At 37.4% G+C, this 12,412-nt stretch overlaps 1 protein-coding gene across 1 annotated transcript in view; it reads left to right on the forward strand.

The window, feature by feature from the left end:
• The window catches only part of BIRC6 (baculoviral IAP repeat containing 6), a gene marked incomplete at its 3' end in the record, with an annotated part of 65,970 nt that extends 54,149 nt beyond the window's left edge, over positions 1-11,821 (forward strand). The window contains exons 18-29 of the mRNA XM_027681643.1: positions 81-242; positions 352-483; positions 757-854; positions 2,073-2,220; positions 6,531-6,664; positions 7,788-7,934; positions 8,453-8,640; positions 9,276-9,590; positions 9,993-10,092; positions 10,563-10,777; positions 10,961-11,169; positions 11,475-11,821. Of these exons, the coding sequence (XP_027537444.1) occupies positions 81-242; positions 352-483; positions 757-854; positions 2,073-2,220; positions 6,531-6,664; positions 7,788-7,934; positions 8,453-8,640; positions 9,276-9,590; positions 9,993-10,092; positions 10,563-10,777; positions 10,961-11,169; positions 11,475-11,821 (2,195 nt within the window). The remainder of the gene's footprint in view (positions 1-80; positions 243-351; positions 484-756; positions 855-2,072; positions 2,221-6,530; positions 6,665-7,787; positions 7,935-8,452; positions 8,641-9,275; positions 9,591-9,992; positions 10,093-10,562; positions 10,778-10,960; positions 11,170-11,474) is intronic.
• Positions 11,822-12,412: the final 591 nt, after the last annotated feature.

Here is a 12,412-nt window from a genome sequence, read left to right on the forward strand (position 1 = left end):
ACAAAGCTGGAGGGACACTTTAATGGGAGAATGGCCATATTGGATAATTCTGGTTTTTATCTCCTTCCCCTCCTCCCTAGAGTTCAACGGTGTGCCATGTTACAGTTTTCAGAGTTCCATGAGAAGTTACTCACCACTCTTTGCAAGAAGACAGATGATGGTCTGAGTACAGAACACTCTCAGAGTCTTGTACTTGACACGCTTTGTTGGCTGGCCGGAGTGTATTCAAACGGACCTGGCAGGTAAGGGAGGAATTGTGTTCAGATTATCACGGCTCTTCCTCAGTATCAGTTCACTTAAAAAAAAAAAAGTTTTATATGATTTTCTAAAGTATGCAACTTGTTTTTACAGCTCAAAGGAAGGAAATGACAGTTTGCTTTCTAAAACGCGTAAATGTGTCTCTGATATTATCCGTGTTTGCTTCTTTGAAGCTGGGCGGAGCATAGCTCACAAATGTGCACGATTTCTTGCACTGTGCATCAGGTCAGTGTTAATTATTTACATTTATTTTTATTTATATATTTCTGTTTTAAATGTATTTGGGGGATTTGCATGCAGTCTGAAATGTACAAGCATGTTTGTTATTGATGGACATTGAATTCATAAAGCAACAAGATCTGGAAGATCTGTTCAGGAAGAATGTGTTTAGGGTATGACCGCAAAGAACATCAGTCTTTCAGCTTCATCTTCTGGAGGAGATGTCATCCTTGGTTCTTTCTTAAGTAAATCTTAAAGTGTCTATGTGTTTCTTTGTAGCAATGGCAGGTGTGACCCGAGTCAGCAGGGATTTGGATCAGTTCTTCTAAAAGCCTTGCTTGACAATATGCCTCTTTTGCCTGCTGCTGCGACAGGTGGTACGTATGCAGTGTTTGTTGTTGTAAATAGACACGGTACATTTGCTGTTTGTCATGTTTTGTTGGACTCTCTTGTGAGATAAGAATTAGGTAATTGTTCGGTTAGTACAAAATGCTTCTTGGAGTGGTATGGTCAGATGGTATCCAAGTATGAAGGAGGCATTTGCAGATAGTGGAATTTTAAGCAAACAAGCTTGCTTAAACCAAAGTGCCAAATCTGACATTTCTGGAAGAGCTTAAGTAAGTTTTGCAAGAATTTTTGAAGGTGTTCAGCAACAACAGATTCTGTTGACATAAGTGACAGTCAAAATTGTCTGTTATTTTTTAAAAGTAGAAGATTTATTCCAGGAAGCCTGACTATCCAAATGATGTCCTACTAGCAATCCACTTTTGTTTCTTCTGCACCTAAAGGAAATTAACCAAGTTCATTACCTTCCTTGTCTACATTGCAGAGTAATGGTGTCTTAGCACCTTGTTGAAGCTTCTTGAGTGCCAGATAGGGTGGGAAGATGACTTTACCCACATATTTGGGGCGGCAAGGCCTGCTTTTCACACTAGGACATTGTTAAATTACTTCTAGCTTGGCATCACCAAGGGGTTTTGCAGGAAAATTAGTTTGCATTCCAAAAGGCTTGTTGTGCTACCACCCAGGTAGAAACACATAACGCACTGCTATAAAGGGTTTGGAATACATGGGGAGGGAAAAAGAAGGAGGAAGCTGAGATTTGTTTCCATGCAGTACTACTGCAGTGTGCTCACAGAACTGATTTGTAAGTAAACAGTGACTCCAGCAAATACAGATTAAGGAGACAGCAATCAAAAACCAGAGGATAAAAGCAGAAAAAGAGTTGAATCTAGAGTAGGGCTTGGCTCTGATAGGATTGGAACCTCTAGCCTAGCACCTTATTAGATCAAGAGGATTTTGATTGTTGTGGGCAGAAGCAATGAAGGAAGTGTGCAAAGCTGTCTCTTGGGAACCTTTTTGCCTTCAGTTATGTGTTAAGTTGATAAGAGAATTGGAAGTACTCGTGGAAACTAATGATTACAGAATGATTCTAAATTGAAGTCTCTCAAAAAAGAGAAGGGGTAGAATACTTTCTAGTCTGTATTCAGTAACCATTAGATATTTCATTTATCCCTTCCATTAATTATCCTTCAGAGTATTCTTTTTCAGTGAAAAATTCATATGTTTCACCTGAATTTTTTTTTTAAATGCAGGATCTGTATACTGGTATTTTGTATTGCTGAATTATGTAAAGGATGAAGATTTGGCGGGATGTAGTACAGCTTGTGCATCGTTGCTAACTGCTGTGTCCCGACAGCTGCAGGATCGCCTAACACCAATGGAAGCGTTGCTTCAAACAAGGTACTAAGAAAGGTGGATGATGTAAACCTGATAAAAACAAACATAAGAATGTGTAATGCCATCCTTTGGTGTTCTGAAAAAGGTTGGGTGTTTTTAAAAAAGATACATTTTGCCATATTTGTTTGAGCAAGGATTAATTTGCTACAGCTCTGGAAAACAGTTTTAACTTGTGCAAAATTAAAGATGAGTTTAATTGTTATCTTACATTTTATATCAGCAAATATGCATGTAATGTTTGATGTCTGTGCAATCCTTAAGTTAATATTTATAATTTTTAGTGTAAGGACTAACAAAGCATGTCCTATTTTGAGTATTGGAGGGAATCAAATATACCAAATAGTTTCAGTTCTACAAAACTGTAGTTTCTCTGTAGGCTGACCATACAGTTGATGTATTTCTACTAAAGAACAGGTGTCTAAGTGTAGAGACCTGGAGTAATTTACTGGGAGTGCAGGTGCTTACTTTAAATTATGTATCAATGTAATTTCAGACTGTGATGTTGCATATTTTACATATTGAACTGATTTGCCACTTAGATTTGTATTTATATGATGCCTAAAGGAAATCTCTGATGGTTCAGTTTTGCAGCAGTTTCCAAAGCTGCATTATGGTAGTGGGAACATGCTGCTTTTTGACATCTTTTTCAGTTGTGGTTTGGGTGCAAGAGGTTTCCTCAAAGTCAAGTAAGATCAAGGTAGAAAAGGTTTGCTCAGAATCCTCAGATAAAATGGTAAATGTAGTAGAAAATGTAGTAAGCAAAGTTTTGGAGGCAGGGAGGATGTTAGATTTTTTTTTTTGTTGGTTTTTGGTTTTTTGGTTTGGTTTGGTTTGTTTTTAAAGGACTATAATTCCAAAATACTTGATAAAAACTTATTCTCAGGTGTTATACTTGGATCCTTATCATACTGTCTACTGCATACCTCTTCGTAGTTATTCATTTATTTCACTGTCTGTAATCCTTGCAGTTGATCAGAAAACTTATCCCAGCAATAGAATTGGTACCTGGATGATTGGAAATTTTGAACTGAAAAAAGGTTTTGTGTTCTTATGTTGAATTGTCTTTAGAAATCCAATGCAGGAGAAAAATGTGAAAATTACACTTGACATGAGAAATGGCACCTTTCTGTGGGAATTGACTTGTTCCTTCATAAAGATTGCTTCCAAGTACCTTAGCATATCTGAAATGGAAGGTTTTTTTCCTTTCCAGTTGCCCACTTTTGAATTGGGTACATGTGATATTTCAGATCACTTAGTGGTGAGCACAAGTGTCTGCATGTCAAGGAAAGATTTCTGAAGTGAGCTTCTGTTCTTGGTATCCTTCAAGCTTAGGGTTTCTGAATGTTTCTAGATGGTGTTTTACCAATTTTTTTTTATTTTTTTTTTCCCCTTGGAACTAAATTTATATTCTCTTTTAACTTGGTAACCCTATAGTTAGCTAAAGAAAAGCAGCAGACACATCTGTCTAATTCCTTATTTGATTATTATAGCTCTCTAGCAAGGACTGACTATTTGATTTCATTTACTAATGTAAGCAAAATTTACTGGCCTTTCCTTCATATGTCTACAGATCAAGAGAATACTGTCATTTTAGTTTGGGGGTTTCTTTAAGAGAAATTAGTAGGCAGCCATTGCTTTGCCCTTTTTCCCTTCCCTCTCCCTGAGTTGTATTTTATCCTATTTGTGTGCATTTGTGTTGCTGAGTTTATGGTATTGTGGTTTTCCTCTTTCTATTGGTCCCAGGTGCAATAGTCTAACATCTGGTAGTCAGATAAAAGCAGATGTCTAGTTAAAGGATCTTCACATTCATGTTGTCTTCAGGGAGAGTAGTACTCATTTTACTATCATGTGCTGCAATAAAGCAAGTAAAACTTGCAAGGATAAGGGCAGTTGGGTGTGTTACATGATTTGCAGTTCAAAGAACAACAAAAAAAGGGATTTCAGACAGTATTTTAGGCTGTCTTACAACAAAGCAGGTTGATTTGTCTCTAACAAATCTGACAAAATTTTTCCAACTCGTTCTTAAAAGTACCCGATTGGAGTAGTGGTGGAATTTAAATATTTTAAATATTGTAAGGTGTTACACGGCTTAATTATTCTTATCATTAACACTTGAATTGTCTCCTGCTCACATCTAATCTGAAATCTCTCCTGCTGCCACTAAAGCCTTTTAGTGCTTGTGTTGTCCAATTTGGCACATTGACAATGGAGAGCAGATTGTTTCATTCTTAACAAATTTTGGATGTCCAGGGTTTGTTTGTATCTGGATTGTGTTCTCCAGATGTGTAGTCATTCTTAAAGCATTTCCTTGAACTGTTTTCTTTGGTCCTTATCTTCTTTGTATTGTGATACACAAAATCTTAGACATTACTCCAGTTGCATATTCTGACGAGTTAAGTGGAAGAGGCATTTTGCATACTTTGTGTTCATTACTGCACAGATGAATAGGGTGATGGGTTTTTACATGACGTTTCATTCTTTGGTTTTTCGTTGATGTAACTTCTATAATCTTTGGAGAAAAGTGTTGCTAATGCAGCTTAAAACTGTGAACCTGATCATTCCTGCTGAAGGATGTGTAAAAGGCGCTATGCTTTCTGAAATCACAGAAAGACTAGTCTGAGTTGGAAGGAACCTGCAAGGATCATCAAGTCCAGCTCTTAAATGAAAGGCCCATAGGGGGATCAAACCCTTGACCTTGCATTATTAGCACCATGTTCCAACCAACTAATCTGGATTGGACAGAATGTATTTAACGCTCTGCTGTACATTCAAATTCTGACTCGACTCTACAAAGCTTACTTAATAAATCAAACTCTTCATTTAAATCATGCAAGTATTGTGTTAGTGTTGAGCTGACCTATTTATTGAATTTGTAAATCTGAGGTGTAAAACAGGCTGTGAAGGTACCCCACTGAATTTTGTCTGAGCATTTTTGTGTGTTTTAGTGGCCACTTTGCTTATGAAACAGGGTCAGGCAGCTAACAGGTCAGTCTTGTCAGATGTGCCCTATGCACTGGTCGTGTCCAATGCATGCTTGTAGAGAGCAACCAAGTCTCTTTTGTGTTGTTCTTAGTATAAAGTTGTCATCTTAAATTTGCTACCTTGTAAGTAACTTGGTTGGGAAATGTATGTGAAATGGATTGAACTGTAATTCTCATATGATCTGTAGCAATTATTGCCCTTTTGTAACATCATTCATCATTTTCTGACTAATTGCAGTCATAGTATTTTGTGGCAACAAAACTTTGAGCCCACCTAATGTGGAAGCATTTTAACATTCAGAGAAGTCTGGAATCTGTTCTGCCTTGCTGCTGGTGTTGTATTCATGTAGACATTTACACATTTGTGACTACCTGATCAAAAAAGACATGTAAACACTCCAGCCTTCTCAGCATTACCTGTTGGAGGCTTTCCTCACCTGCTAAAGAAAAGAGAAACTGCTTGGAGGCAGAGGGAAAAGGCAGAAGAACTTACTGTCCCTGCTGGTGTGTTTGTGGAAATATTTCATATTTCTTCTCTCTCTTGGCAGTCAAGGTGCAGAGTCTTGTTTCTCACTTTTGTACCTACACACATGTTCTTTCTTTCCTGGTTAATACTTTGGCCTGATTTCCATTTTTTCCTCTTGTCAGTTGCTGGTAATAGGTATTGGTACACAAAAAAAAAAAAACAACAACAAACCAACACTGATTTTGATACTACTTTGGATTTTCCTTTTTCTTGGCTTATAAAACCTTAATTGATTTGGGACCACCCTCTTACCTGAGTGATGGTTCTATGTTTTCCCCTGCAGCACAGTCAGAGTAAATGTTACGAGTTTTCTTCTGTTAGATATTTATTGCAAGTGTTGATTGGTATGCCTAGAAGCATTTGCTTTTAAAGTTTTACTTCAGCTGGAAGAACAAGCTGAGGTGGAATTTCTTTTGCTGTTTTGGAATGGTACTGTGCTTTTATTGACTTCAGACAAATGTCTGATTTACCATATGCAGGCATGTGTATTGTTGTGGCTAATTGTCTAAGGCTTGTAGTTCTAGTTTCCATGTCTGAGTGTGATTGTGCATCATGTTTCCAGGACTACATCTTCAAAACTATTTAGTAACAAAGAGTTACCTGTTTAGCATGATAAACTGTTTGAAAAGGCCATCTAAGAAATTACTTTAATGAAGTAAAAGTAAATGATAATTTCTAAGATATGTCAAATGAATAGTTTAGAATATAATAAATCCTGGTGATGAAATACTTGGCCTTTTTCTGTAAATTATTTTATATGAATTCTTATTGTTTGAATAGTGCTGTTTGTCTTATTCCATTTGCAGATATGGATTATATAGTTCACCTTTTGATCCAGTTCTGTTTGATCTGGAAATATGTGGCTCATCTTGTAAAAATGTATACAACAGCAGCATTGGAGTACAGTCAGATGAAATTGATTTGTCTGATGTTCTGTCAGGTACGTATGTTCAGCAGTAATCTATTGTGGAAGAGCTGATAAATCTCTCTGTTATACTGTTTTCCCTCAGTTAAGATTTGGTTTTATACTTTCCATCTGTTTCATAGCTGTGCAGCCAAGCTGAAGTTCAGGATAGTCTCGTGCTTCCTGATATCTTCTACATTTCCTGTGGCCTTCGGGCAAGGAGAAAATCTCTTTCTGGAATCTGTTATTTTCTTACCCTGTGGAATATCTAAGGGTAGAGATAAAACAGAAAGGCTGCTCTCATTCCCTGGGTCAGAGTCATCTAGTAAGCATCTGTCACCTCTATGGAGTAGCTTCCTTGAGATGTGTTATTATTCGTTTAGACTAGCAACACTTACGTAGGTAGAGAAACCTAAATGGATTTTCCCAAAGTTGGGAAGCTGCTATAGGGCATTCCTCTACTTAACTATTACATGTTTGATGGGTATTTTTTCTGCTTCAGAGGCATTAAAATACCTTAAAAGCATATTTGTATCTATCCTCTCAGGTTAGTTTGTAAGTGAATCTTTAGGCCATGGAATGTCCAAAGAATTGGATAATTTTTACCTGTCAGGAAATTCCTTTTATAGCAAGCATATTCATCCTTCATAGTGACTCCTTTCCTTTTCTTGTATACTATTGTCCTTCTTCTTCCCATGTCTCCCTCCATACAACTGTGTGAACTTTTCAGGAAATTGATTAACAGTCTAGTTTTTATACTACATTGGTGTATGATCTTAGTTGGTCTGACACAGTTTCTTCCTCTTCCTTTGTAGTAACATCAATGTATTTTTGCGAGCTAATTTGCTTTCAGTGTAGAAAGAATAGAGCATCCATGTATAATTTATTTCTGGAATTAAGGTGGTTATACTACGTTTCTGCTGTCACATTTGATAGTTTGACTTATTAATATACTCTGTTCAGATTTGGCAGCATTATCCTTTTTAAAATACACTTCCGCTTATATTGTGGATGTGATAACGTTAAGGTTTTTGTTCCACAACATTAACTAATAAAATATGTAGGTTATGTTTAGCTGTCCCTTTCAACACTTCATGACTTGAAATGTTGCTATCAAGAAAACATTGCCTGATTATGCAGATACATGTTTCTCTTTCAGGAAATGGGAAAATGGGTAGCTGTGCAGCTGCTGAAGGTAGTTTTACTTCCCTTACTGGACTTCTGGAAGTTGAACCTCTGCACTTTACCTGTGTTTCAACAAGTGATGGAACTAGAATAGAAAGGGACGATGCAAGTACGTTTACTGGTATATACAATTTTTCTTTTTTTTCTACTTAGCATTGTTCCACAATATATTTTTCATTGGACATAAAAACACTGTTTGACAAACAGATTGCCTGTAGTTTTGCAAGTGTTGAAATGTTTTGTTTGTACAGGGTTTTTTTAAGTAGTTGCTATATGTGAAGTTAAACTTCTTGGAGCTTAACAAACAAGCTGGATTAAAAATCTATTAATTTGAATCAATTTGTTTCTGTCAGAGACTATAACATACAAGCTTGCATCTTTACCTTACAGCCTTATGTGATGGAAGAATTCCAGAGCATGAGGTGGCTTTTCTGTAATCCAAGTGTTGCATGTATGACCAGTGTGCATAGTCTATAAACCATATACTTTGTAAATCAAGATGGTATTACTTTGTAGCAAGAACTGGATAAAAGGAGATATTTCTCTTGTTTTTACATTGCTCTGAACAATTAATAAGGAATTAAATGTTTTACAATTTCTACATACATGTTTTGTTTTGTTTTGTTTGTTTCATGCCAGTGAGTACCTTTGGGGTTACCCCAGCAGTTGGTGGCCTCTCTTCTGGAACGGTTGGGGAAGCCTCGACAGCACTGAGTTCAGCAGCCCAGGTAGCTTTGCAGTCTCTCTCTCATGCAATGGCCTCAGCCGAGCAACAGCTCCAGGTGCTGCAAGAGAAACAGCAGCAGCTTTTGAAGCTTCAGCAACAGGTTGGAGGCTATTTGGCTATATTTTAGTGCTGTCTCTAAACTTCGAAAGCTGACAAAATAGTTGCAGAGCTAGTTGCCTTTTTTTTTTTTCTTTTTTTCTCCATAGTGTATTTGAGGAAGGAACAACTCTGCACTCTGGATCACTGTTATTAAACAAAGTGCTGAGAGTGTCTCCCATGCTGCTTTGGTCTTTCAGACTTGTTTTTTGTGTATGTTGAGGGTGGGTTGGGAGTTTGTAATCAAAACTAAGTCTTAATGCGTAAGTATATCAGTCTGAATTTGAAAAAGCCCAATGAAATGAAAAGGACAGTTGCTGACACAGCGAAGTACCAGTCATAAAGCCATTGTCAGTATGAGGCTTGGCTGTGTTGGCTCTACTTTGCTGATCAGTGGTAGGGGTTTTATTATTTTTTTGATTACTCCAGTTGATTACTCATGTTCCTCAGCAAGTGAGTCAAATTAAATAGAGTTTAATTTTTCAGCTTGTAGTTGGAGATCTAACATGGCTATGTTGAAAGGAGTTTAGGTTTATTAAATCTAGTTGTATAATAAAAGTTGAGTTAGTGGCTCAGTACTACTCCTGTGTTCACAAGCAATATTATCTGCTACATACTCTGCTTTCATTTTCCCCACAGAAAGCTAAACTGGAAGCAAAATTGCATCAGACAACAGCAGCAGCGGCAGCAGCAGCATCAGCAGTTGGTCCTGTTCACAACTCTGTGCCTTCTAATCCAGTAGCAGCCCCAGGGTTCTTCATTCATCCTTCAGATGTCATTCCACCCACACCAAAAACAACTCCTCTCTTCATGACTCCACCTTTGACTCCACCTAATGAAGCAGTTTCTGCTGTTATTAGTGCTGAGCTTGCTCAACTTTTCCCTGGTTCAGTCATTGACCCCCCAACAGTTAACCTTGCAGCACATAACAAAAATACAAGCAAGTCTAGAACGGTAATTATTTTCATTTATTTTTCTTAGAGAAACAAGATGCTGTAAGCATTAGCAGGGTCTTAATTTGTACTTGAGTGCTAGTAAATACCTGTTTATTTGGGTGAGGTGTAAAAACTATGTCACTAAATTTAGACAATATGAAAAGGACTTAAGGAAGCAAGATATGTTATAGTACCTCAAATGGTTTCTCTTAATTAGAGCTATCTTAACTGTACAAGGAGTTATTAATTCTTTGAATATATTTTGATGACTCATGCTCAAATCTAAATGTAGTGAGGTGTTGTCAAAATTGTACGTATTTAAATCACAAGAGGTTTTCTTACAGTCTTTTGTAGAGAACAGCTCATTATAAATGCGTAGATTTTAATCAGTTAATTTTACTGATGTTTTTCCACTCTTCAGAATCCACTTGGATCTGGTCTTGCTCTTGCAATATCTCACGCTTCACACTTTCTTCAGCCTCCACCTCATCAGTCAATTATTATAGAGCGAATGCACTCAGGTAAAACCACAGTTCCTAATAATTATTTTGACACATTTTCTATTAAGAAATGGAATATTTTCTGAGGCCTTACATGTAAGTTGCTTAGCTACAGTCTCACTTGGCTTTCCAGAGAAAAGATATTTCTCAGTTTATATTCTGTCATATCTAGAGGTTTAAGACCCAGCATTTGGTGACAGTTGAAAAATCCTGGGGGCTTGGGGAATATGTTGATTCTCTGGACAAAGCACCTGTTCTGAAATAGTGCATAAAAAGCAAGAACAGTTTATTAAGTTGAAGCCAGAATTTTCTTCTCTAAGTGTGCAAGCTGTAGTGAGAGTTTCTGAGATGGAGCAGGTATTTTTAGCCTCAAATATACAAATATACCTTTTAAACAATATATAAACAATGGCTTTATGGTTGGAGAAGTAGCATCTCTTCACTGGTTAGCATACACTGGTATTTTAGGCAATCCTGTGTTTTTCCTCTAGGAGCAAGAAGATTCGTGACCTTGGATTTTGGAAGACCTATATTACTGACGGATGTATTGATTCCCACTTGTGGAGATTTGGCTTCTTTGTCAATTGACATCTGGACTTTAGGAGAAGAAGTGGATGGGAGGCGACTGGTAGTTGCTACTGACATTAGCACACACTCACTTATTTTACATGACTTGTTGCCACCCCCAGTTTGCAGGTTTATGAAGGTAAAAATAGACTACATACTCTATCTTCTAAAGTCTTGACATTTGTTACTATGTGAACTTTCACTTAAGCTCTCTTCAGCCCAAACTTTACTTGGCTATAACCTTTTGATGTGTTTTTGACTTGGTGTTTATTTTGCCTGTTTTGTTACAATTGTGTTACAAGGTAGTTGCATTCTCTTTCAGATCACTGTCATTGGTCGATACGGCAGCACAAATGCCAGAGCAAAAATCCCATTAGGATTTTACTATGGCCATACCTATATATTACCCTTTGAAAATGAGCTGAAACTAATGCACGATCCCCTCAGAGGAGAAGGTGAAGCTGCAAATCAACCTGAAATTGACCAACATTTGGCAATGATGGTTGCATTGCAAGAAGACATACAGTGCAGGTTAGAAGAAAAAAATGTGTATTTACTAGTTATTTTGATGTAAAACACTGGGATATAGGAATGTTACAGATCTTTTTTCTTCCCATTATATTCTTCAGACCAAAGAAAATTCTGCCTATGTTGTAGGGTTGTTGCAGTGAATATCTCTGTAGCAGTAACAAAGACAACACTGTATTTTTTTTCACTGTCTGTTTTAACAGTGCATTCAAAATGGACCAGAAGCTGTCTTCTGGCAGGGTGACTGTCAAATATATTGCTGTTTGCTAATGTGTATTGAATTGTGTTCTTTGAATATTTCCCTTTAGGTACAATTTGGCCTGTCATCGGTTAGAAATTCTTCTGCAGAGTATTGACCTGCCACCACTCAATAGTGCTAACAATGCCCAGTACTTTTTGAGAAAGCCAGACAAGGCAGTAGAAGAAGATAGCAGAGTATTTTCTGCTTACCAGGATTGCATTCAGCTACAGCTTCAACTCAACTTGGCTCACCATGCTGTTCAGAGGCTCAAAGTAGCTTTAGGTGCAAGCAGGAAAACTCTGAAGGAGCAATCTGATCCAAAAGAGTTGATTCAGATGTCATCCACAGAACAGTTACGCACCATCATTAGATACTTACTGGATACTTTGCTTAGTTTGCTTCATTCCTCCAATGGTTAGTATTTTTTTGAGGGTTTTATTTTTGTCATGTTTTAGAAACAATTTACAAGTATTTCTGTTTCTTGAGCTATACTTCCCTACTGTAAATCTTTTAAACTATATTTAGATGTAGAATCATAGAAATGTATAATCGCGTTTGAGTTGGAAGGGATGTTAAAGACCATCTAGCTCCAACACCCTGCAATGGGCAGGGACATCTACTAGGCAGGTTGCTCAAAGCTACATCTACTGTGATTTTAGTAGCTGTTAACATAAGTGTACAGTTTCATCAGTGGCACCAAGCTGACTTAACCACTTCCCGAAAAATATAGGAGAAGATGTCAAGGTCCTTCCCCCTTTTCTGTAGTCCTGGCTGCATATTCCTTTGTTCAGATAGTCACATGATCCTTCTGTGGACTGATTCAGTTTGCTGAAGTAACAGAAAACTGCTCAGGCAGAATACTCATGTTGTTTTCATAAGTAGAATCACCTTGTGGAAGGATCTGTAAGCATTGAAGCATGTGCAGCGCTGGAGATTGATTAGGCAGTTAGAAGTAGGCAGGGGAAGCAGAAATTGCCTCGAGGAAGATGGTGGGGGGAATTCATA

Source organism: Neopelma chrysocephalum, unplaced genomic scaffold (assembly GCF_003984885.1).
Source record: "Neopelma chrysocephalum unplaced genomic scaffold, ASM398488v2 Primary Assembly neopelma1_61, whole genome shotgun sequence".
Classification (NCBI taxonomy): Eukaryota; Metazoa; Chordata; class Aves; order Passeriformes; family Pipridae; genus Neopelma; species Neopelma chrysocephalum.